This window comes from Carettochelys insculpta, chromosome 2, assembly GCF_033958435.1.
Source record: "Carettochelys insculpta isolate YL-2023 chromosome 2, ASM3395843v1, whole genome shotgun sequence".
In the NCBI taxonomy this organism is placed as follows: domain Eukaryota; kingdom Metazoa; phylum Chordata; order Testudines; family Carettochelyidae; genus Carettochelys; species Carettochelys insculpta.
Window position 1 is genome coordinate 190,086,563 of NC_134138.1, and position 26,825 is coordinate 190,113,387.

At 47.6% G+C, this 26,825-nt stretch overlaps 1 protein-coding gene across 1 annotated transcript in view; it reads right to left on the reverse strand.

The window, feature by feature from the left end:
* ITGA9 (integrin subunit alpha 9) overlaps positions 1–26,825 on the reverse strand; it is a 311,733-nt gene that overhangs the window by 236,764 nt on the left and 48,144 nt on the right. Inside the window, exons 7-13 of the mRNA XM_074988159.1 lie at positions 25,862–25,947; positions 19,388–19,456; positions 15,194–15,331; positions 11,387–11,492; positions 10,088–10,182; positions 7,188–7,278; positions 2,550–2,595 (exon numbers count right to left, since the gene is read on the reverse strand). Of these exons, the coding sequence (XP_074844260.1) occupies positions 2,550–2,595; positions 7,188–7,278; positions 10,088–10,182; positions 11,387–11,492; positions 15,194–15,331; positions 19,388–19,456; positions 25,862–25,947 (631 nt within the window). The remainder of the gene's footprint in view (positions 1–2,549; positions 2,596–7,187; positions 7,279–10,087; positions 10,183–11,386; positions 11,493–15,193; positions 15,332–19,387; positions 19,457–25,861; positions 25,948–26,825) is intronic.

Below are 26,825 nucleotides of genomic sequence, written 5' to 3' on the forward strand. Positions count from 1 at the left end.
CTAACATCAGCCATGCCATCAGGGGCTCCTTTACCTGCACATCTACTAATATAATATATGCCATCATGTGCCAGCAATGCCCTACTGCAGTTTACATTGGCAGAACTGGACGGTCTCTGTTTAAGAGAATAAATGGACATAAATCAGACATCAGGAACAGTAATGTACAGAAACCTGTGGGAGAACACTTCAATCTCCCTGGACACTCAGTAACACATTTAAAAGTAGCAGTCCTAAAACAAAGAAAATTCAAAAATGAAATGGAGACAGACAGCTCTCTGAGCTGCAATTTATTTGCAAATTTGACTCCATCAACCAAGGATTAAACAGAGACTGAAAGTGGCTGGCTCCTTACAAAAGCAGCTTCTCTGCTGTGGGTGTTAACAACTCCACATTACACTCTAACAATGGGCCACATCCCCCTGCCTGACGTCACTTGTTTTTTCCTCTTTTGATACAGACTGCTGATAATGGGCCTTTTCCACCTTGACTGAATAGACCTTGTCAGCTCTGGCCCTCCCTTTTACTGGGACCCCACTTTTTAAATACCCCTCTAACCTCCCCGCATGCATCTGATGAAGTGGGTCTTTGCCCACGAAAGCTTATGCTCCAAATATCTGTTAGTCTATAAAGGGCCACAGGACTTCTTGTTGTTCTCGAAGATACAGACTAACATGGCTACCTCTCTGATACATCTGCCGCTGTTTCACATCATTTGATGGAACGCTTATTGACTTCCTGTGTTTGCCTGAGTAATGACATAATATTAATGTTTCTCAAAGAATTCAGCACGTGTACCATAGATTCAACAGAAGTTTTAATACTGACTTCAATGGTAACAGGAAATAGGTCTTTCCTGTATCTAACAGGTGTACTCTGAAACTGAATATAACAATAACTGCAGGACTGATGGACAGACTAACATGTAGTCTGGGTCTGGACTTTCTACAAAGCTGCCACGTTATTCAGCAAGTGCGGTGACAAAGCTTCACTAGTTAAACAGACAAAGGAGGCATTTTGCTAGTTGCACAGAATCTTGTGTCCCCACTTGGGCAGCTAGACTCACTCCACAACTCTTCATTATTACCCAAGCTTCATATTTTTGATATGAAAAGGACCATTACACAAAAGCTTTAAATGATTGTTCCATCTAGTTCTTGACAGTGTTGTTTTTGTTAAACATTAGTGTATTTATTCAGACTGTAGTTGTTGGCAAAAATAGCCCAAAATATCAATCAACCTAAAAATAAAAATAACACTTTGCTCTTTTAACAGCGCCTTTCATCTGAGGAAATTACAGTACTTTGCCAAAACATTCACTAAGCTTCACTACATTCCAGTGAGGTACTGTATGTAAAGTATCACGCACACCACCTATAGATGGGAAAACATACATGAAAGTTCAGTCGAGTGGCTTAAGGTGACAGAGTCAGTAGCAAAAGTAATAACAGAGCTCAGAGTTCCTCAAGGGCAGCTCCTGGTAGAGCACATCTAATCTGATCAGCAAGCTAATCTCTTGATTTCTTCCTGACTTCTGTAACACATCATTATCTTCCATCTTTAGTAAAATGACTTTAGAGATTTCAGGTGGAAACCTGTATTAGCAGCACACAGTATGATTCTACCACCAGATTCAAACACGAGCATTTGCCACTCATTGCACAAGTCATCTGTCATCTTGACTACAACCACCCCTTCCTCTGTGGCAGCCTGATATTCATATGGTGCCCTTGGAAGTCTACCTAACAAAATGAGGGGGGGGGGGAAAACCATCTTTTCACCTACGTCTGACTGCATCAGTACTCTCCTTCAGTCCCTGCAGTGACTTCCAACCTCCTACCACATCAAGTTCAAATTCTTCATCCTTGCCTTCAAAGCCCTGCCCTGCCTACACCTCTGTACTAGTCCCCCTACATCCTCTTCACTCTTCCAATCTGTCACACCTTGTAGCTCCTCTTGTCTCTACAACCAGTCAGCAACTCCATGCCATCTGCACACCTCAGAATAGCTGTCCAGATCCTGCATGTAGTGTAACCTCACTCTCCATGAAGACTCACTTTTTCACTTCATCCTTCCACAACTGAGTAACATTTCCACTCCATCTGCTGCTGCCCTTTCGCCCAATTTTATTTCCTTACCTCAAATAATATTTTATGTCTAAAAAGAAAAAATCCACACAAATTCATGTAAATATATAAACAACTTTATCATCTTCTTTCCAAAAAAGAAAACAGTGATAAGTTCACGTAACAAAAGCATATCTCAATGTGTTACCTCTAAAACCCTTACTTTTACCACACTCATCTTTTTTATTTGTCATCCCTTTCTGTGTCTCTAAATTAGAGAGCAAATTATTTGAGGATGCGACCTATCTTTTACTTACCTGTAAAGTTTCATACACCCCATTGGGTACATTACACAAAATAATCTAACTTGTTCCTTCTGACCAAAATGAAGAGGTAAAAACTATGGGAGGAAGACTGAGAAACCACATACCCCATAGACAGGAGCCAGGAAAACACAATACATGAGAAAGAAATTGATCTCACCTTAGAAGAACCACATTGTCTGACATGAATGCCCCAACGGTCACATCTGAAAATGAAGTTTTATAACTTTTACTATTACAGGGGAATTTAAAGAACACAAAAACAAATCCTTGTCGTGTGTTTATTTCTATAAATTTTCAGTTGTAAAGTTATGTATCATCAATACTCAACTTAATTCTACCAATTAATGAATCACAATATTAGTTTTTCTTGCATTGGGACTGCAGAATTGAATTCTACAGTTTATTCAAGTTCTCTGTTTTAGGATCACCATCAACTCAGCTCAGTCTTTTCCCATTAACAGAAACAACCCTCTAGAAAGTAATGACCTTCCAAAGAAGCTAAAATTCTCAGTTTTGTTTCAGAGTCTTCTACCACAGGTTCTCTACCCAGACAACTGAACCTTGGGTGCCTATGAGATAGGCTAATAACCTCAGTAGCTTTCACTGTGTGAGGGAGAAGACAGACACCTCAGACACATCTACACTAGTAAGCCCTTTCGAAAGCGAAACTGAAAAGAGGGCCCCTTTTGAAAGAACCTGCAATGCATCCTCACACCCAGAGCGCTCTTTCTAAATTAATTTTGAAAAATCAGGGTGCAGCTCTTGAAATCACTCTTCCTTTCCATGTCAGGAAGAGCCTCTCTGTTCGAAACCCTCTTTCGAAAGATGATCATTGTACATGATCTACAGACCGCTCTTTCAAAAGAGAGGTCTCCCATGGCATCGGCCAGCTGGCATGCAGAGACACTCCTGCCAGCACATGAGGAGCTCTATGGCCAGTGCGTCTGGCCACTTTTGAAGATGCACAGACCCAGAAGGCCTGTGCAGGAAGCTGCAAGTGTGCTGGCTGGAGGCACCGCACAAACCTGCAGCAGCACGGCCTCCCAGTGATGCTACAGCCCAGAAAGGCACCCCACCAGCTTCATGGCGATCCCCCAAGAACCCCATGGCTCCCAGTGGCACCCCTCTGACCCACCCGAGGGGTCCTCGGAGGGCAGCCAGGGGCAAAAATATGGGCCCCCTCCTGCAACGAGAGAAGGAGGAGGTGTTCCTCCACACCACCGGCTGGCACAGGAACACCGCAGCCTTTGTCCAGCTGTCAGACGGCCTGAAGACAGCCGGGGCCAACCCCCCGCCCAAGTAAAGTCTAAAGTCAAGGAGCTGAGCCAGGTGTATACCCAGGCCCAGGACAAGGCTGGCCACTTGGGGGCAGCGCCCACCAGCTGCCACCACTACAAAATCCTCAACCAGCTGCTGGGGCCAAGGGATGTTGCCAAGCTGGAGTCTGTCATCAACATGGCAGTGCCAGAGGTGGAGGCCCAGCTCATGCAGGACTGGTAGGCAGAACCCTCAGACAGTGCCTGCAGGCAGGAGCAGGACTCGTCCTCAGATGGTGAGGGGGCCCTGGTTATCGAAATACCATCCGGCTCCTTCAGCAGGGACCCCTCCACCTGAGCCACCCCCAAAGTCCTTGAGGGACCATCAGATACGTGACCGAGAAATCGGACACCCTGGGCCAGGGGTGGGGGCCAACCATCACTGCTGGCAGCAGGCCAGTCACTCAGCCACCAGTCCCACCCCGACACAATCTGGCCGGCCATGGCCTGCAAGCCACATAGCAGCCCGCACTTGGCACTCAGCACCCCATGCCATGGACAGCACCACAATCCGCAACCCCAGGGAGGAGGCCTGGGGCGGGGGGGAACGGATCCTGCCAAGTACGCAGCCCACCCACACAGGGATCCCCCAGGGCCAACTGGCTGTTGAGGGCGGGGGGTGGTCACAGGGGGAGGGAGCATGGCTCCTGGGGCCAGAGGAAGGGGATGACAGGTCCCCCTCCCCTCTTGTCTCCACAGCACCACTGTCTGAGGGACAGGTGAGCCCTGTCCAGGCCATCAGGCCACCCACCACCCGTGTGGGCCCATGCCCAGAGGCCACACTGCTGCCGCCACGTAGAGGACAACAAGGAGGCCGCCTCCCAGACGGTGGCAATATGGGAGCAGACAGCCATGCTCCGGCAGTGGCTTGACTTCAAGGTAGCAGACACGGGGTGGTGGCGTGCGGACTGGGGCGAGGTCATTGGGGCCTTATGTGACCTCACCTGGGCTGTCACCCAGTGCCTGCCCCCACCACCTGCTGCCTCCTTTGCTGCCTACCCCAGCACCTCCCCTACACCACCCCCAGCGCCTCCCATGCCACCTCCCACTCCAGCTCCCCCAACACCTCCCACACCACCTCCTTCACTAACCCCCACCAGCGCCCTGGCCACCCCAACCTTGCCACCCTCCTCCCACCTGATGTCCCACCAACTGCCCTGCTGGAGCTGGGGCAGCTTCTCCTGGTCAGGGTGGGCCATGCTGGGCCAGACCCCCAACCCCACTCGCCCCTGGCATGAAGGCTGTAGTTGCTGCACCCACAGCATGCACCTACCTCCCCGTGGTCCCAGCCCCTTCCCAGCCCTGCCAGGGCCCATGGACCCAGGGTGATAGGGTCCCCCCCCATCCACCGGAGGACTAAGGCCACCCTCCCCCAGGTTCTACTGCCCCTACTCCCCATCCTGTAATAGTTCTCCCTGTTCACCCCTGTATATAGTCCCCCCCATTTGTATCATTGGTTCCACTCTGTTTGCTGTACATTTTAACATGTTTATTTAAAAAAAAACCCTATGACCCATGCGATAGGTGAAGGAGGTGGGATGTGTACACATGGGGGGGCATCAGTGAGGGGCGCATGTTTGTGGGCAGTGGTGGGGCATGTGGGGGGGGGGCTGAGGTGGTGGGTGCCAGGTGCAGGGTCATTGGGGCCCCTCATTGAAGGCCACCATGAGGGCCTCCCTCACCCGTGCCCTGTCCTGGTTTTCCAGGCAGCACTGGGCATGTGGGGGCTGCTCATACCTGGGCACTGCCTCGATGGCCCACCCCACGATGTAACGCTCCTTCTTGCTCTCCACAGTATTGTGGAGAGCACAGCACATGGCCACCACCGTGGGCATCTTCCTCAGGTTGACCTCCAGCCCTGTCAACAGGCACTGGAAGTGCTCCTTAAGCCAGCCAAAGGCCCGCTCCACTGTGCCCCAGGCCCAATTCAGGCACTCACTGAAGGACTCCTGGGCGGGGTTGGTCTGTCTGGTGCAGGGACACATGAGCCATGGGTGGAGAGGGTAAGCAGCGTCAACCACAATGCATGGGAGCATGGTGGTGTCCCCAGCAGGGAGGTCCCATGGGGGCACATGAGTCCCCTCCTGCAATCTACAGCCCAGCCAGGAGTTCTGAAAGATCTGGGTGTCATGGGCCCACCCGGACCACTCCACTCAAATGTCCAGTAAGCGGCCATGAGCATCCACGAGGGCCTGGAGGATTACAGAGTGGTACCCCTTTGTATTAACATATCAGCCTGCGCTGTGGTCTGGGGCCTGGATGGGGATATGGTCCCATCCAGGGCCACAAAGCAGTTGGGAAAGCCCAGGCTGGCGAAGCCCTCCATGGCAGCGGCGAGGTCCATGAAGTAGATCACCCCCTGAAGGAGGATGGCACTGATCGCTCGGACACCCTGCATGGGACGGAGGGCGTGTCCACCGTGAGTGCATGTCAGGGTGCCCCTGTCCCCTCCCCAGGCTCCTCCTGGGCCCCTCCCTGGAACCCTCCCCCCATCTCCAATGGTTGCCCTTTCCTGGGAGCCCCTGTCCCCTGCCCCAGGGTGGGCATGTGACCCCAGCATCACATACCTCGAGCAGGATGGCCCAACAGTGGCCTTGCCCACCCCAAACTGGTGGCCAACCAAGCAGTGGCTGTCCAGGGTGGCCAGCTTCCACATGGCGATTGCCACTCTTTTCTCCAGGGGGAGCACGAGCCTCATCTGAGCATCCTGATGGCAAAGGACGGGGGCCAGCCAGTGGCATAGCTCTAGAAAGGTCTCTTTCCTCTTGTGGAGGTTCTGGAGCCACTGCTCACGATCCCACTCCTGCATGACTGGATGGCACAAGAGATGGGCGCGGGTGATGCCCCGTAGTGAGGGCCTACAGGACCAGGTTTGGGAGGTTGGCCTCCAGAGGAGGAGAAGGGCTGCAGTAATTATTGTGGCCAGCAGCCTGATCACATTGCCACTGGAGTCCCCATTGGGGAGCTGGATGCCATCCATGGGTGCTTGTAGGATCTGAGGTATCTCCGGGCACGGGATCTGTGCTGCTGTCTCTGCCACAGTGGCTCTCAGTGCGTGCAGGCCAGGGCTGTTTGGGAGGGGACCTTTAAGGGAGCGGCTGGCTGCAGGGCCCAGAAGGGCTCATCTGCCACGCGACCCCCGTCTGCGGCGTTTCCTGGCTTTTTCTTTCGAAAGGGCTCACAAGGTGTGCGGACGTTCCCTTTCAAAAGAGCGCTGCTCCCTTTTGAAAGAATGGATCGGTGGATAAATCCGCTTTTGGATGCGTCTGCAGTCTTTCAAAACCCGATCTTTTGAAAGGTGCCTCCTGGACAATCGCCTTTCGAAAGTGCCATGTAGTGAAGACATGGCCCTGTACTTCACACTGGAAGCTCTCCTGTTACTGATCTGAAGGAGCTTTACCAAGCAATATGGAAACTACTTCATGTGCTCTATCTATCTGCTACTTTTTGGACTATTGTTACAGTTGATGTAAACATACCTGGATAACCATTTCCATCCATATCAACTCCTCCTGATATAGACTGACCAAACATCCGCAGCATTGGGTTTATAGTTTGTCCAGACAATTTCTGCAACAGATAGCAGAGATGTGGAATCACAGAAAGGAATCAAAATTAACATAAAGCACCACATGGCTCTTCTGTCAGGGTCTTATCCTCATGTTCACTGAGGCTCCTTTGACTCTTCCACAGCACTACTAAAACCCTGACTTTTCAAACCATCATTCTGCAAACCCTGTTCATATGGGTAAGGCCCATAATGTTTATATGACTAAGTGCCTTCTGGTTGTGAAGTGAGTTACAAGTTAGTGCTGATTAAAATAATATATAAATTACACATATACACAAAATTAACAACATAAAAATATATTCTTTATCGGAGACAGGATCTAATTTTGTATTCCACATAACCTTTTCCATCACCCACACTCTCATGCTTAAATGTTTTATGGAGCATCATTTAAAAATGAATGGTTAATTTTATTGAAGCATCAACTGCAGTATGATCACATACTCTAACAGCCTGATGCAAAAGAAAGGAGATCTCTGTTCAAAAAGGGGTCCGATCACAGAAGTTTGATGAAAAAGACTTATTAAAGGGCTGCTGTTGGTGCTTCACAACCTTTCACAGGCTACAATACTTCCTTGTACAGCCCATACAAGACCATTAATAGCAGCCAAAATGCCACGCAGAAAATTTGTTGAAACAGAAAATTCAAAATCAATACACTAACATACAAGGGATCCTTTAAAAGGAGCCTCTGATCCTACCGACCAGTTCTGAAGGGGAAACAAGGCTTTAAAACAAACAGAGCTAAACTTTCCCACTCAAAGGCAATTAACGTTAGGCAACTGGAAGAAACTTACTTCTCACGTTACGTTTACATCATACAACATGATTAAGTTTTTGGGGGGTCCCTAATAAGGTGGTAAATCCTGCCTAGCGATATCCCACAGACATCTGCAGGCTATTATGGTATAAATGCTCAGGGAGGATGCTGTTCTCCTTTAAATGCCATGAATGAAAACAGCAGGCCATGAAGCTTAGTTAGACAGTATTTAGTGAGCACGTTGCATGCATCATGTTGCATGCCAATTTAGCTGCTTTTGCTCAGAGCCACAATTGATGTTGCAGTAGGAGAGTGAGAGACAGCTACACACAATGATTTAAAGGAGAAAAAGGAATGAAAAAGGTGAAAAGGTACATGATAGGGGACACTTCCTCTGAGAACTTGCGTAAATGCACTCCACGGCTTCTGGGTGGCTCAAGGGCACAGGAACTGGATACACCAAGTCTTTCACTTCAAGGTGGTGGGTTCAAATCCAGCCCAGGTAAGTAAGGAGCAAAAATTATAAGCATTTAATGATTGCTTTCATGGAATATGAAAAATGAATTGATGGCCTCAGTCTACTCCCTTTGTGATAGCTACCAAGATACATTGTAAACATACTGCTACAATTGGTATCCTTGTTGGCAGTCTCAAAAGAGAGGCCAAGGAAGAAAAGGGGACTAAAACAGCACAACAGGTCTCCTTTAATCCTCCAGAAGTTGTCGCTCCTTAGCAAAAAGAGGAGGGTGGGTTGCATTTGTCAATTTTGCTGGGCAGGGAAACTAGAGCTTTCATCTGCACTATCGACAATATATTCAACAAACTCCATTCCTTCAAGATTGGAAAAAAAAAAAACAAAAACAAAAACAAAAAACAAATCTAGACGTGCAAGGGCTCAGACCCTCAGTCTTCTATCAAATGAGAAGATGATCACTTCTAGCAACTGTTGCTGAGAGGAGCATACAGAGCTGAGCCATATAGAAGCCACAAATTATCACATTTTACAGGCATCAAACGTTTGTAACTTTCTATGTAAAAGCTAATGCATTCTGTACATACAGTACAATATAAAAGGACGAATCCCTTACAGTCTATCAAAGCTCTCCACCCTATCACTAAATCAGCTTACATTGGTTTACTATGTAGGATCTCTCCCAACAACAACACAAGATATTTAAATCAGACCCTCAAAGAGCATAAGGAGGAGGATCAAAAAAAATCTGTCCTTATACAAGCTTGTTAGACAATTATTACAGACTAAGGGGCGTGTTTTAATGGGATGCATGGGATTTTATCTTTTTTATTCCCCAAATGCAAAGACTAAATTACCCTGAAATTATATTCAATGTTCCAGTGCCTGTAATGGCATATGTAGGAAGTTTTAACTTCAGGGTGGTCTAATAAAGAAGAACCTCAAGACTGCTCTTGTGAAATCTCCTACTGGGAGGAGGAGCACCTCACAGTAGCGAAGTGTGCTTCCGCAGAAGCGGTCCCTAGAATTTTTTCCTTCTCACTCAGTGTGGTCCTGCCGGGAAAAGAGCAGTGTCAGGCTTCTCTCCCCATCCCCTACAGAATTTTACTCTGCTATTCCAGTGCCTGTGTTTGTCCTTTTCAGGGACCGCTGTCACTGAAATACCCCCACCCCAAGAGTCCATCAACATTGAAAACGAAGCTGTATCCGAGAACGCACGCGGACCCACTCTGGAATTTTTTGCCTGGCCAGAAGATGATGGGGCCAAATGATTTAAAACTACGCAAAATAGAATGTTGAAACAATTGCAGAGGGAACAGAACGAGACTTCTTTTTCTCCTTTTTTGTTTTGTTTGTTTATTTTTTTGCAGCAGGGAAGAGGGGCATGTTTTGATAGGCTCAGGTATGGATTCTGAATTGATGCAGGCTACACATACAGAGACAAACACCAGCCATGGAAGAAGAGGGGATCAAACCATGAGGTGAGGAGAGAGTCCTACTTCACATCGCCATGCTTTACCCACACATTTGGTGCAGTTCTGCAAGACCTGAGAGAGTGACTCAAACAACAAGTTACCATAGAATACTGTGGAACAATGCCACCCGTGTCGCCATGGTAGATATACACAGCTCCTATGTAGTCATCCTCTTTAGGGGCCCCAATGGCAACATCTGCATATGGAAGACAACGTGAATTGAAAAACAGCTCACAATCCTTTCCTTTTACACTTCTTCCTATGTCATCCTTTAACAGAAGCCCCCTGTTCCAGGCTGACACTCATCATGAAAAGGAGGCCCATGGATTACGGTTGCCCATTAGTTACAACTAGTTATCCAGTTGATTAAACAGTTCATGTAAAAAGATTACTTTTTAATTTATAAATAGTTTGGCATTCAATAAGAAGCATGTCTCTTAGTTACAAAAACGTGTTTGTTACCGTCAGACCATTCAAAAAGCCATTCACCAGTCCTTTCATCTGACCATCCCAGGGCAGATTAGCAATAAGCAACAAGCCACCACTGGTAGAAAGGAGCACAAGCCACCCACTTCACACTGTGACAATTGTCTGAAATGCCAACTTTCCAAAGTCAAGTTAAGTCAAGTGGGTTGTTTTTTAAATCTGCAAGAGAACGAAAGAGCTGCTGAGTGCCTGGGAGGATGTATATTCAGACACACATGCCAAGCCAACCAGTCCTTTTGAAGTCCTTAGTAGGTCACAAATCATTACAGCAAACTTGGTGATGTCAACACTCCATTCTCACCTATTGTTATCACAATATGTGTTCTTGTTCAAGGCAGCCCATGAAAGAAACTGGACTGTAGTTTACAGGGGCAAATGACAATAAATAGAGTTTACTATAGGAGGCAGTAAAAACCACATGCTAAATATATCTTCTGATAAGAATCTCCAGTTACACCAATAAATGGGATATAGGAATGGCCCTGAGACAGAAGATTCTAAATGTTACATAAAAGATTATGCAGCTTTTTTATTTTTAGGGAATACCTAAGAGTCATTAGTAAGACATACAATGGAGTGTAAAATAAAAAAAAAAAAATAGATCAAATGCCCAACTTTGCCCAGAGTTACCCACGTATGAGTCATACTGAAGTCAATGGGAGTTATACCCATGTTAAATGTAATAATAAAAACATCTTTACCAGAAGGTGGCATCTAAAGCTTGGCTCACTACAGCACTATTCCAGTCATAAGAGGAGATAACCTCCAAAGGAGTAATGCTGTGGCAAGTCAGCCATGTATTTGAAAGATTTTCTGACGTGGATAAATATGATAATGCGTCCATCTCTACTCTGAAATAAATAATCCCCGTATTTCGTTAGAAACAGAACATGGCAGAATTGAAATGCACCAACCTGCATATCCATCATCATCAATATCTCCTAGGGAGGCCATGCTTTCCCCAAAGTGTGCATTGTATGCATTGTCGCCATTCAGAACAAGCTGCTCTTCTAGGACTCCCTAGCAAACAGGAAATAGGACAGGCTAAGAAAAACATTGTGAGCAATGAAATCTACAGGGGCTCCCAGCGGAACATAAACAATTCAGGAAACACCTGGGGCAAAGCTGCATTAACTTTTGCACTGATATCGAAGCCTCTGTGATGCAGCTTACCTGGTTACATAAAACAAAAGGTTTAAGCACAATCAAACCAACTCCAAAAGTGGTTTGAACTAGCCAGGCGACACATACCACAGGCCAGACTCCTTCACCACATATCATAATTCAGGATGCTATGCTGTACAGAAAGCCCCACATTTGAGAGCTTGCATGGAGAGCCCTGGGTTTTTCCATGACTGGTTGAACAGGCACCAATTAAGTGGCTTGTGAGTGAAAATGCTTGCAGATAAGTGCTCCTCTGAACTTGGAACTGAAGGGAGGAAGGAGTGTGTGTTCTTAAAAGTACTCAAACTTTACATATTAATTAACTCACTCTGCTACAAAAACTCCCCAGTGATGGCCCCACCTCATTTTTATGAAGAACAAAGGTAGGAATTCTGGGTGGAGTTTTCAAAAATGTTCAGCCTTGGTCTAAATCTGCTCCCTTTGAATTTAATGGAACCATGACTGGGACAATATTGACTTTTTGAGAATCCCCACTTTTGTCATTTTATACCCAGGAAGAGAGAGCAATACAAATGATGTAACCAATATGCCAACAGCCAGAGCATTACTGGCTCACTAACTTTTTCGTTCATTAAATACCATTATTCAATTCTTGTGCTGTTGGCATATTATACCCGAAGAGTGCGGCCCTGAATCAGGACTGACTTAGTCAGAGATCTGCCAAAATTTTAAAAGCGGTTTCCTTGCACTGAGACTGCAGAGTTTCTGACACAGGATTTGAAAACTCCTAACCTATGGCTACGCGACCACACTTGCAGCAGTGCATAGTACCATAGTGATGTTGGTACAGATGCTTCAAGCCAGCAGCAGAGAGCTCTCCTATTGACTTGATTATTCCATCCCCCTCAAGCAGAGGTAGCTGTGCTGGTGGGAGGAGCTCTCCTGCTGTTTAAACAGCTACTTAGGTTGGCATAACATACACCACTCAGGGAGTGATTTATTCATACCCCAGACCAGCATAAATCATATCTAAGTGGTATTGTGTATACAGTCCTAAGCTTTGCATGTAAGAAAGCAAGGCACATGATGGAAGAATATAAAACGACGTATAAAGGGCAACTATAGTCAGTGAACTGGAGAGAGACAGAGTAAGCCCAGAACAAACTGACTTTTACATTTACATGCCAACAGGAGATCTCTTGGGTCTGGCAATTCTTGCCCACCCACTTTCTAGACAAAGTCATTTGAATGAGATTTCATTTCTTGCAATACACCCGAAGAGGAAAGGAGCATTTCCACAAGAAAACAAAACTTAATAGCTGCAGCCAACCTCAAGAGCCCACCTCAAGTGTTCAGGTTATTTTATTCATCCATTTGTGAATGAGGGCAAAAAGCAATCTTTTTCTTGGCTGCAGAGAGCTGTTGACTTTAAGAAAATCCTATGCACTAAAATTAGGACTTTGGAAGTGTGGGGAGAGGGCAGTCCTGTTTACGTTACTTATCACTGGCAGCACATGCTGCAAAGAAACTAGATAGAAACAGCATTTCTGGGGCTGGTACTGAGTACCAGCACCTCAGCAGCCCCAGCTGAGAAACGGTTCCTCTTTTATTTTATTTTTTTTAAACCATACAGCTGCATGTGTGCGTTATAAAGTAATACTCCTCAGGCCATCAGGGTTCTCTTTTATGGTGTAAGTGCTGTCTGTGTGATGTGGATGAGATAACTGAAATGAAGTGGAGTTATTCTGGCATCCATATGTCAAAAAAACAAATCCTAAAACAGTTTATCATGCGAGTTTACTTGGGCAGCCCCAATGATGTCAAGGCTGAAGGAAGGAGAAACTGCTGCAAATACCTCAAGCTTATCTTTAATACAACATTTAGGGTGCGTCTACACTAGCCGGCTACTTCGAAGTAGTCAGCACAACATTGAAATAGCACGCGTCGCGTCTACACATGCCGTGTGCTATTTTGACGTTGAAAATCGATGTTAGGTGGCAAGATGTCGAAACTGCTATTCCCATCCGAAGATGGGAATAGCGGCCTACTTCGACGTTCAACGTCGAAGTAGGGTGTGTGTAGATGATCCGCGCCCCACTACGTCGAAATAGCGGGGTCCTCTGTGGCGGCCATCAACTGAGGGGTTGAGAGATGCTCTGTCCAGCCCCTGCAGGGCTCTATGGTCGCCGCTTGCAGCAGCACTTAGCCCAAGGCTTCTGGCTGCTGCTGCAGCTGGGAGTCCATGCTGCATGCACAAGGTCTGCAACCGGTTGTCGCCTCTGTGGATCTCGTGCTGTGCAGGGCGAGTGTGTCTGGGAGGGGCCCTTTAAGGGAGCAGCTTGGGGCTTTGCTGGCCCCTTATTTCAACAGAGAGTGCTTGTGTGTGTGTGGACGCTCCGCATTTCCTTCTGGGGCAGCTGCTTTCGATGTTCCCCGTCGCTACTTCGACATTGACCATCAATGGCACCAGCCCTGGAGGACGTGTAGACAATACGCATCAAAGTAGCCTATTTCGATGTTCTTACTTCGAAATAGGCTACTTCGATGTAGTGTGCTAGTGTAGATGTAGCCTTATTGACCCAAATAACACACCTTTTACCATGAGCTCTTTTAGGACAGGGTTTGTCATTTATTCTTTTTGGCAGTGCCTAGCACAATGGAATCCCAATATGATTCACCTTTAGGCAATACAGGCATCAAATGCTGAATAAGCAGTAGGGAGACAAGACAAAAAAAAAGCTAGTTCATTTCAAGGACTGTTAACTGGCAACCGGATTAAACCAAATGTGTCTCTGGTTTCTTTCATACGGTTGATAGGATTTGTAAGTACATTATATTTCCAGCAAAAATGTATTATTAAAGTTATAAAAAGAAAGTTAATGTGAACCCAATAGTGCTATTGTTGTATCCAACAAAGTATGTGCCATTGACTTCAGGGAGGAGCACTGGGATATGTATGTAACAAATACAGCTCAACTCTCTGAGGCAGTTTAAAAAGGGCCTTTTCATGAACACACGTCTTTAAAAATACATTCATCTCATTTTCCTTAGAGCATTCTATACTAATTATCTTCTTTGCAATTCCAGGAAGTCCATGTTCAGAGTATCCCAAGACTACAGTTGTGCAATGTGAAATTCAGCAGCTTCAGTCAAAGGGACTTTCCACCATAGACTTTTGGCTAAACAGAGTCCAATAACAACATACCTCTATTCATTGGTTTCTTTTCACATGGGCTCTTGAGTCTCTGGTGTTTTGTTCTGAGTTGTGGGTTGGAATGACTATTCAAAGCACAACTCTGGTCAAAGCTGCTGATTTTCACTTGGTTTTGACATCAAAATCATGCAAATTCATCAATGCCACCAAGTTTCAACATAAAACCAGGATTTTTCCCAAGCTTCCTCAAAAGATTCACAACATTTCCACAGTGACCCCTGAGTTTGTAAGAAACCATGACAGCAGATGAATTTCACCTGGATTCAATGTTTTGTTGAAAACACACACATGTACACTCCTTTTACATAAGGCACCAAATTTCATTGTTAACCACAGCTGGATTGATCCTCTTTCCATATGTGCATCTACTTCACATACTCACATTTCCTCTGTTGATATAGACTGTGACTTGACCCTCATCCCTGATCTCAGAGAACATGGGTGCTCCAACCAGCAGGTCTGAAAGTCCATCCAAGTTCAGATCAACTGCACATAAGGAGGAGCCAAAGTAAGAGCCCATCTGTAACCAAGCCGAGTCACAACAAAGCATTCAGTAACTGCCCACACACAGGAGGAAATCATTTATGTTTTCATTTTTTAACATCAAGTGATGAGTTACTGCTTCGCTTCATACTACCAGCCTTAAGGAGAGACCTTTTGGAATTTTTTGGCAAGAATTAGGCACTATAACTGTGAATTACTTCAGATTTTTGTAAAAGGATAAAACTTACACCCCAAAACACATTTAAAAGAGGCACTAAGCAGTCTTACTTCAGAACAGCTTTTTGCTTGGAAAATGTTTACAATGAAAAAAAAAAGAATTAGTAGCCTGAATCAAGATTTTCAGAAGTGGCTAATGATTTGAGAGATCCAATGTCACACAACTGAATGGGACCTAACTTTCAGAGGTTGGGCACTCTGCACTTGTTAAAATCTCACCACTTTTCAAAGTGTATCACAATGGAATCCCCAAAAGGAGAGGCAACCAAAAATCACTAGTCACACTTGAAAAATTTTTTCTGGTCTTTTTACATTTCTTACCATCAACCAGAAAGAGAAGCGGCAGGCTGGCTGCATGATTTTTTTCCATACCATATAGCTATATTTGAAGTTCATGAGATATGGAGTGGTAAGTTCTGGAATTGAAAGCTGGGAAGCACAGTCCCAGAAGCTTGTAGGACGGCACTGGCAGACTCTCCAGACCAGAGTCTGGCACTCCAGACTTCAGCTGCATTCGCACTGCAAAGGCCTAGGTTCTGTCTTGCATCACAGCAGGTCTCAGGTGCTCAGACCAGTGATGGAAGGGTGAGTCAAAATCAAGAGGGTTTCTTAGCCGAGGTCAGACTAATTTCTGTGTGGATGGAAGAGGGGCTTAGGCTTGCACCAGAATCTGAGCCTGCACTTAGTGTCTGTGTTGACATATCAATACAGCCATCCAACTGCCAGCAAATCAGCAATCCTGATTACACAGAACTCCCATTGGTTTCAGTGGGAACTTCATGCATAAAACGTCCAGAATCAAGCCCTAAGCATATAATCAATTTCCATCTGCAGTAAACACTAACAGGCTGAGACATTTAGGAAAGAGAAAATGAAAGATGGAGGTGTACTACCAGATCTATTTCAAACAACTCTTATTGTGTAACACTGAATACTAACCATCAACACTCCAAATATACCATTAAACCACATGTGAGGTTTGATTTAAAGCACAAGTAAGGAAATTGAAAGCAAAACCAGATATGGTCCTTAATTCAATCCAACTGGCCAAGATACACCAGTGCATACTCCATAGGGCATACTTATAGCTCATCTACCAGTACATGCCTCCAAATGTTTCATTTCAAAAGATATTATACATTTTAACCCCATAGGCATCTGCTTTCCACAATAATCTGGTCATCCCTCACTTTTAATATTGTCAGTCTTTCATATCAGCAATAGAAAAGTGTGAAATTTAGGTCATGAAGTTGTTTTATTTAAAGTACAGTTCTCATGGGGCATTACATTTGCTACTCAAAGCATGATTTTGGAGTTGTATTTTGGGTTTTTCTTACACACTGAGTTCCACATTTGTGCCTTGACAGATTAAGGTATATGAAACAGAGCTCTCACCAGTCTTAGGGTATATCCACCCATCTTTGGGAGTGTGCTTCCCAGCATAGATACCCAGTCCCATGCTAACACATAGCTATGATGGCAAAGGTGGTGCCTCTGGCTCGATTCTCAACTATAAAACCCACCAAAACCAGAGAAGCCACACTATCTTTAGCATTTGAGTTCAAGCAGAACTAGAAACTTTCTGTCTATCCAGGGTGGGAAGCATGGTCACAGCTGTGTAGATCTACCAGCAGAGATGATGGCAAACAGGAAACAATCGCTCTTGTCTTGAAGTTAAGAATGTAACATTTAATGAACTATTTGGAAGCCATAAGGACATTGGGGTGAGCTAAGGAGAGCGTTTCAGGCTGTACCTCAGAGTTGTGTGTCTATGTGGGCTCAAGGCCAGGCTTCTACCATTATCAGGCTCACTAGTTATTTTGCAGTTGAATTCCCCTCGTGGATTTTTGTTGTTTATTTATTTTTAATCCAGTAATGTTTTAAAACTAAATTCTCATGGGCAGTGAGTTAGAGCTATGAAAAACTATGTATACTATGTGTACAGGCAGCTGTAAGGGAAAGGTTGTTATTTACCCAGTTGTACAGTGCGGGTCAGTTCCTGTTACTGTGAGAACCTTAAATTTCTTCCTGTGTTTTTATTTGCAACCACATTATTGCATTAACTCTTTCCCTAGTTGATTTACCCAACCCTTCTCCCCTAAAAAAAGAGAGGAAGAAAAAACTGCCTGAATGTTATATCAAGCATGCGTGGGATATGAGAGGCAAAAACTCATATCTTTGTTGCTAAGACAGTGTTTGGCTGGATTTAGTTTCCAGCAATACTCATTAATCGACCATTGCAGATCCAATTTCATTTCACCATGAAAGAGACAGGTGGGTATTTTTGTTTGTTTTTTCATAAATTACACATTTTATAAGAAATGGGAGGATGGAACACTTAAAAATCTCCAAAAACTTCAAGGACACCAACACTACAAAGTTGCAGATTATTAATGATATTTACAATTGGGAATAGTGAAATTAAATTAAGAAAGGAACAGTTTTGGCTGTGTAGCCAGAAAACTTCCTGACAAGTCAATTTGTTAGGCTCAGGAATAGTTTTTCAAGCGATCTAGTGCGAGCACCAACACTACGGCCATTTAAAAGTACACTAGAAGAAACAAAAGAAAATTTACTGGTGGAAACAAACAGGCACCATCAGGGAAATGATGAATGAACTGAAAGCAGCACAGTATGTGAGCTGAAAAAGACCTGTCAGTGCAAAACAAAAAAGAGTGGAGCCCTAGAAGATGCAAATCACTTCATCCACCAACTAATTCATCTGGGGGGATTTTCTCCTGTCCCTGGAGTTTAAGAACTTCCTATAGGATGTGTTTATGATTCACAGAGACATTGATAAATTGTTCCAGGCAGATAACCAGCTCACCTAGTGTAGCCAAATGCACCTTGCATGCTATACTGTTTAGGGTCTTGGTCTCTTTTAGGGTCTGACTCCACTCTGTGCCCACCCTCCAGCTATGAGAATACAAGTTGTTATTTCTAGGCAAAGTCTTTCCTCAGAGTTTTATCCCCAAGTAAAGCGCATTCCTGTTGTTTCCTAAAGTTGGATCTACTGTGCATTTGTTTGCCTATTGCCATCAAGGCTCCTGGTCTAGTAGAAGGTGTACTTCTCCCTACCCCAACATGACCTCCCACAAAGAAGTGGGGTTTGACTAGGTTCTGCTGGAATATTAAAAGAAAGGACCAATGTTATCGCTACAGAATGAATCTACAGACCAACACTCAGGGTAGATGCATGGAGGAAAGAGGGAAACAATCCTTCCTCGATGTAATGGAGCTGCTCCACAGCCCGCTACTATAACCGTGATGTGTCCTTCTCTCCAGAGGGACAGGGAAAGGAGGTCTGGACTTATGAGAATCAGTTGCTACACAGGTTTTACTTCTTTCCCAGTCTGTCCTGCATGGCTGAGCTTTGTAGAGCCCCCAAACCTTTCACTTTGACACAGTGAACTCTCTGCTGGTACGGAGGCAGAAACAGAAGTTCCCTCCAAGGCATCATCTGAACTCCAAGTTACTGCATGGTAACGCAGGATGTGAGTCTACCCTACACCAGCTTGCTGCACAGGAAGCTTCCTCATGAACCTTGCTGCAGAGCAGCCAAAGCCCCAGAGCGCAGGAGGCTGGTGCTGCAGATTCACAACCTGGCTTTTGAGGAGTACCTCGCCATGCACGCACAATAAGTTTTCATCAGCTCTAACACGACTTTTAATTGCCAATATTACCAGACCTTCCACTTTACAATTCCAGAACTATGATGGGAAAGAAGGTAGTTGGGCTAAATGATGATTTTAGGACTTAGGTAGATTTTTACCCTTACATTAAACACTTAAGATATTAATTCAAAAATAAATACCAATTGAAATAGCCACCCTTTTTTTGGTCAAGAATCTCTCACCTTTTTACCCGATGCCTGAAAAATCTTTATTAAGGAGCCGGATCGCCTGTCTGTTCTGAAAATATAAACCTATCGAATAGGAACAAAAACAAAAGCAGTTTCAAACATTGATCAAAGGTTGGCCTGTAGATAATCCATGTATAATATTATGAATTCATCTGTGCAATCTATCAGAGAGGTAGCGATGTAAATCTGTATCTTCAAGAACAACAAGAAGTCCTGTGGCACCTTATAGACTAACAGATATTTTGGAGCATAAGCTTTCCTAGGCAAAGACCTGCCTTGTCATTGGACGAAGCGGGTCTTTGCCCACGAAAGCTTATGCTCCAAAATATCTGCTAGTCTATAAAGTGCCACAGGACTTCTGTGCAACCTGGGCACATAAGTACTTCACCCATTGTAACAAAGCGATCATTAAAATTTGCCAAATTCCATACTGAAAGCAATCCTCCTGCCTTTTCTAAAGCATAAGGCAAAATTCCAATTTTAGCATCAAAAGGAAGAAGTCTGTTGTCACTATAAGTACCCACTGCAGAACCACCATAATCCCAATCAAATGTCTCTTGGAAAATAACAACAAAGTGTCTTGGAGTAATCAAGACTGAGAGTCTGACGAGTAAGACAAAATGTAAAGATGTTTTAGTGAAGGTCAGGATAAAAACTGAAATCATACCAGTAAATTGTTAGCACCTTATCAGCCAAATTCAGCACTCTAACTTGTATTCACATAAGTTACTCGTCGAATACTCTTTTTAGTATATTCTGGACTGCATGTGCTTATGAGTCAGTCCCCACATCGAATGCCAATGCCTTCTGACATTGGTCATTCTCTCTTGACTGCATTTCAGAGATTAATATTCATATTGGTTACAGTACTCATTCAGAAAGTATACTGTCAAATGGTAATCTTGTTTTAAAACGGTTCCCATTTCATTCACACTGTTTCATAGCATGTAATGCCTGATTCGTACCCAATGGCAAACCAGCCACAACAAGCAACCTTGTGAGTAGATGCTGGGTTAATTAAACCAGTAGAAGTGTGCAAGGCAGAATTAAATGAAAGATCTTCCTTGAGGTAACCAAGAGAGATTTATTTCATTATATGCACTATACCTTCCACACTGCGGACAACATAGATAAGGCTAGCCATGGAAAGTCAAGTATAAACAACGATTTGCTCATCCTCAGATATAGGCTGCTCGTCAGGTTTGGGGTTTGGTTGCTGCAGGGGGAGGGGCTGAATGTCTAATTGACCAGGTTGTAATACAGCAATGAACAACTGAAAAGGAGAATCTATATTAACCTAGTAGGACTTATGCTTGCAGGGGGGCCAGGACACTTCTGGCATAACACAGGAATTTACACTGTCCTGCTAATGTCTCAAAGCAGTATTGCATCTTATTAATATTTAGCTTTTAGGAACAGGAAGGGTAAAGAACATAACACTTAATAAAATTCTCACTTGCTCACAGTAAGGAGCAAGTCTCCACAGAAGTCTTGAATATCTTGTTTGCTCAAAGAGGCAGCAACAGCAGAATCTGAAGTTAATCCATCCATTTCTGCCCAGCAGGTGTTAATGGAGTTAACAGGACAAAGCTGTAAGGCTGATCATCAGAGCCAAGGACTTGATGTACGAAATTGAACAGAGTTATTAATGGGCACTTAATAGTTGGATGCACATGGAGCAACAATGTGAATTGCTTAAGAGTAAGTCCTGAACCTATTACAAACATTCACTTGGACATGGAAGCTGCATCTACACTAGCTGGCTATTTCGAAGTAGCCACGCCAACTTCGAAATAGCGCCCGCCGCGTCTACACGGCGAGCGCTATTTCAAAGTTGAAATCGACATAAGGCGGCGAGACTTCGAAGTCGATATCCTCATGAGGAGATGGGAATAGCACCCTACTTCGACGTTGAACGTCGAAGTAGGGTACATGTAGACGATCTGCGTCCCGCAACATCAAAATAGCGGGGTCCGCCATGGCAGCCATCAGCTGAGGGGTTGACAGACACTCTCTCCAGCCCCTGAGCTCTATGGTCACCACGTACAGCAGCCCCTTAAAGCTCCCTGCCCCCTTATTTCCTGTGCAGGAAGCTGAGAGCATGTGCAGGCAGCAGCACAGCCACATGCCCAGCCTGCACATACCTCCGCAGCCTCAAGCCAGCATCCTGCACCCCATGGCAGCCAGCCAGCCCCGCAAGCGCCCACAGGGCACCGCCCCCCAAGGGGAGCCAGGGCTCCCAGCCTGCCAGCCAGAGGGGGAAGAGGCAGCGGGGCCCCTCCTGGATGGAAGCCGAGATCCGGGACCTGCTGGGGCTCTGGGGCGAGGAGGTGGTGCTCCAGGTAATGGGGAGCAAGAAGCGGAATGCGGATGCGTTTGCTCAGCTGGCCGAGGGCCTAGCTGCCCAGGGTCACCCTGCCCGCAATCCTAAGCACATCAGGAGTAAGGTAAAGGAGCTGCGGCAGGGTTACGCCCAGGCCCAGGACCCAGCCAGCTGATCTGGGGCCGCCCCCGCCGCTTGCCCCTTTTACAGGGAGCTCAGGGAAATCCTGGGCCCCCGGTACACCTCCTCCCCCCCCGGCCACCCTTGACACATTGGCCGATGAGCCCCAGCAGGCCCCGGAGATGGAGTCCGCCCCAGAGGCAAGCCCTGCACCCCAGGGGCCCCCCCAGGAGCCCACCCCTGGGATGCCAGAGGAGGAGGAGGGGGACTCCTCCAGCGATGGGGGGCTCCAGATCGCCATCCTGTCCTGGAGCTCCAGCAGGGCGTCTGCCCAGTGGGTGTCCCCCGACCGTGGGAGCGGACCGTCAGGTATGTACCCCCCCGGTGCACAACCCTGGGGTTAAAGGGCAGGGACAAGAGACATGACCAGGGCCCTCCACATGCCCACATGACCATGGCCCCAAGGACAGCAGTGGCATGTCTCTCAGAAGACTGCATCAGCCCCTGCCCCCCAGCAGGACAGAGCCACGCCCCATCCCTGGGGATGGGGGGAGCAGAACCTAGGGGGGAGCAGAACCTAGGGTCCCCTGGGGGGGGCGGGTTGGACACCCATCATCATCATCACCATCACCATCAGCAGCAGCAGCAGCAGAGGGGTGGGGGGACAAGGGCCACAGGCCAGGGCCCAGACTAACGGCTGTCTCCACTCTTCTTTCCCCCTCTGTTCCGCAGTTGCACCATCAGAGGGCCCAGAGAGCACCGGCGCGGCGTCTGTCATCCCGGAGAGCCTACCGGGGCCATCCCACCAGGCCAGCCCCTCGCTGGAGCACAGGCCAGCCCCAGGACGAGGCCGACAGCAGCGGGGCCATCTGCAGGCGTCCACGGACCCCCAGCTGCTCGCCACCCTCCGGCATCAACTGGAGGTGTCCAAGCGGTGCCAGCAGGTGGAGGAGCGGCGGCTCCACCTCCAGGAGCGAGCGCTGGCCTGGCGCCAGGAGGCTTGGGGGGCCTTCATGCGCACGTTCCAGGACATTGCGCGGCACCTGGCCCCCCCGCCACTCCGCCTGCCATCCCTCCACCATCGGCCATCCTGGGGCCTGCCACCGAGGGCGACCATGGGCCTCCGGACACTTCCCGGCCATATCTGCCGGTTCTTCCGGCCCCCACACAGCCTCAACCAGGCCTCCGGCCGAGACGTGGGTCGTGCCCGCAACACCAGGCACAGGACAATAGGGGTGCGTGGCCAAGGACGTTGCCCCCCATGGCCCCCTCCTTTGGACTCATTCCCCCCATGTTGATGTAAATAGTTTTTGTTCTACCCCTGTTTTGTAACTGACCCCCCATGTACATAGTTCCCCTCTTATTCTTCTGTTTTCATATTATTAATACTAAGGGTTGCAGGGTTTTGTTTAAAAAAAATTCCATTTTTTTATTGTACAGAAGTGTGGGGGGAGGGGGTGTGCTCTCGGGTTCTCTGTGGTGTGGGGGTGGGGGCAGGGAGTGTTGTGGAGGATGGGGGGGTGCAGTGGGTGGCTCACCCGCAGCTGGCCCTGCCAGCTTGCACCCCACAGCCTGGTCAAAATGGGCCCACAGGGCCTCCCGGACCCGGATCCCCTCAGGGTCGACCTGGCAACTGGGGGCAGCAGGTGGCTGGACGTTGGCCCTGCCAGCCTCCACAGCCCAGCCCTGGAAGAAGGCCTCTCCCTTGCTCTCCACCAGGTTGTGGAGTACGCTGCACGCGCCCACAACCTGGGGGATGTTGGGGAGGACGGCATCCAGGTGGGTGAGGAGACACCTCCAGCGCCCTTTGAGGCAGCCGAAAGTGCGCTTGACCACCTGGTGCGCATGGTTCAAGCACGTGTTGAACCGCTCCTGGCTGGCTGTAACATGGGCCGCATAAGGGTGCATGAGCCAGGGCCAGAGGGGGTATGCCGCGTCTGCGACGCAGAGGGGCATGGTGGTGTCCCCCACAGGGATCTCCCGCTGGGGGATGTAGGTCCCCGCCTCCAGCTGGCAGCACAGGCCCGAATTTCTGAACACCCGGGCGTCATGGGTGCTGCCAGACCAGCCAACATAAATGTCCAAGAGGCGGCCCCGGCTGTCCACCAAGGCCTGGAGGACCACAGAATGGTATCCCTTCCTATTGAGGAAGCGTCCTCTGCTGTGCTCCGGAGCTCAGATGGGGATATGGGTCCCATCCAGAGCCCCAAAGCAATTTGGGAAGCCCAGGCTGGCAAACCCCGCGATGGCGGCATCTGGGTCCCCAAGCCGCATGAGCCTGTGGAGGAGCAGGGCATTGATTGTGCAGACGACCTGCAGGGGAAAGACATGAGAGCACTGCTGAGGGGTGTGCAGGGTGTGTCTGGCCCTTCCCCCCCCCCGGGCTCCCCCCCTCCCCCGGGTCCTCTTACCTCCATGAGGACAGCCCCAACGGTGGCCTTGCCCACGCCGAACTGCTGCCCTACGGATCGGTAGCTGTCTGGAGCAGCCAGCTTCCAGGCAGCGATGCCGACCCATTTCTCTATGGTGAGGGCACGTCACACGGGGGTGTCCTGGTGCCGTAAGGCAGGGGTGAGCCACTGGCAGAGCTCCAGGAATGTCTGCCAGCTCATTCTGAAGTTCTGGAGCCAGCGGTCATTGTCCCACTCGCCGAGCACCAGCCGCTCCCACCAATCCATGCTCATGGGGTATCTCCACAGCTGGCGATGTGTGTGGCAGTGGGGGGGGGGCGGTGCTGGGAGGGCAGCAAGGTCTGGGGCTGCTTCCTCATCCCCGGAGGACAGCTCATCTTCCTCAAATAAAAGATGGTCAGCTGCCTCCTGCATGGCACTGAGCAGGGCAACCACTGCTCCTCCAGGGGTGGGTGTGTGGGCCTCTGGATGCTGCTGCTGCTGCTGCTGGGGGTCCATGCTGCTTCCACGAGGTGTGCATGCCTGTGGCTCTGCAGGCCGCGTGCTGTGCAGGCTGAGTGTGTCTGGGAGGGGCCCTTTAAGGGAGCGGCTTGCTGTTGCCCCGGAAGTGCTAGTCTGCCCTGTGACCCTATCTGCAGCTGTTCTTGGCACCTTTATTTCGATTTGGGCCGCTTTGGTGTGTAGACGCTCCCCTGCAGCGCCTACTTCGATGTAGTGCTGCCCAACGTCAACGTTGAACGTCGACAGCACCAGCCCTGGACGATGTGTAGAGGCTATTCATCGAAATAGCTTATTTCAAGTTTGCTACATCAAAATAAGCTATTTCAATGTAGCATACCAGTGTAGACGTAGCTGGAGAAGGGGAAAGAGATTAATCTAGATATAAAGACATGAAGAGAGAGATCATCTTAAATTTCATAGTGGCCAGAAGAGACAAGGGTTCTGAATATTAAACTCCAGTTTTGCTGCTGACTTGCTTTGTAATTTTGGACAAATCATGCAAGGCCTCTGCCTTAGTTACCCCATCAGCAAAATGAGGTAATTATAATTCCTATCATAGGGAAGCCATCATCATGGTGTCAAATCCCAAAAGCACCAGGGTATCCTTGCAAATCAAGTACCACCTGTCCCAATCTGTGGCAGGTGATCTGGCTGCCTTTTCAATTTATGTTTACCACTGACAATCTTACCGAGCCCCAACACTTCTGGTGCTCGCATGATCACCAGTCATGCTGCGGCACTTGTTCATATGTACGCTTCAGAACGTATTGGTCTTCCCTGCTGATAAGTCCATGCCAACAAGTCCACCAAAGTCAGATTAGCTTTATTTTAACCAAAATAGGTTAAAAACTGAGACAGAAAAGGGAATTTTGAATGACCAATGTCTCTTTAAAAGTGAGATTGTTAAAGATTCTTTGGGGGGTGGACAGGATGGAGCATCACAGTGGGCAGATAAACTTGAGGACCTCATCAAATTACGTCACCTCTTCCATGCAAGTGCTCAAAATTAATCATCAAGCAAAATCTCTTTGTTCAGCAAATACAGAGGGAGTAAGCCAATATATTTCTATCCTTTAACATCTGACTGTATCATTGTTTGAGTAAAAGCCACACCTTTCCGATGCCTCCATCCTGGGGAGCTCCTCCCACAACGTCCATGGTAGTCGGCTGGGAGAAATGACCTGCTGTCACTGCGTATCCTGTGTAGAAGGTTGGGTGGGGTGACAGAGGAAAAGAAATGGGGGGGAAAAGGGAAAAAAGTGAGAATCAGGTCAGCCATCTGGATCACACTAAACACGTTCCACAGTTCCTCTTGGAGTATAAATACTCAGTATCATGCAAAAAGCAGCAGGTCTCACTTTGTACAGGAACTTGCCTACATTCAGTTCAAATGTACATCACAGCAGGAAATTACAATAAGCTCTCGATTGTTTTCCAAAAACCAAGAAGGTGAAGGTGTAGGGAGAGCCCAGTGGGGGACAGGCAAAGGTAGTAGGGACAATAAGTTAAGAATCCAGATGTGAGTGGACCGAGAATCAGTAAAAACAAAGACCTGCATACTGAGAGCTCAGTGACTGCATCATGAGGGTGAAATAGCTTTCATGTGTGACTGATCGTCTCATGCACAGACCTGCGGAGAGAAATTCTGGGCCCCAGGGCAGCACAGCCAATGGGCCCTTGGTTCTCTTCCCTCAGACAGACAGAGAGAGCCACAAGCCACACTCCACCCTTGCCCAGGAAACCCTGAGTGCCACTCTTTAATGATGACCCCCTGGTTGTCACAACCCCATCCCCAAGCTGCTCTGAGGTGCCCCTTTCACTCTCCTTCCCCTCTCTGCCACCCCTGTAAATCCTGCCCAGCTCTGCCCCTCCCCCCCATCCCCAGTGATCCCGTGCCCAGCTCAGCTTTTTCCCCTGGCCACGCTCAGCCCCTTCCCCTCTCTAAAGTCCCTGAGCCTTCCTTTGCCCCACCCACCCCTGGGGCTTGGCTCCTTTCTCTCAGTCACTCCTGCCTACCTCTGCTCCCACGCCTCCACTCTTTTCCCTTCCCAGCCCTGTTCCTCTACCCCCTCAGCCC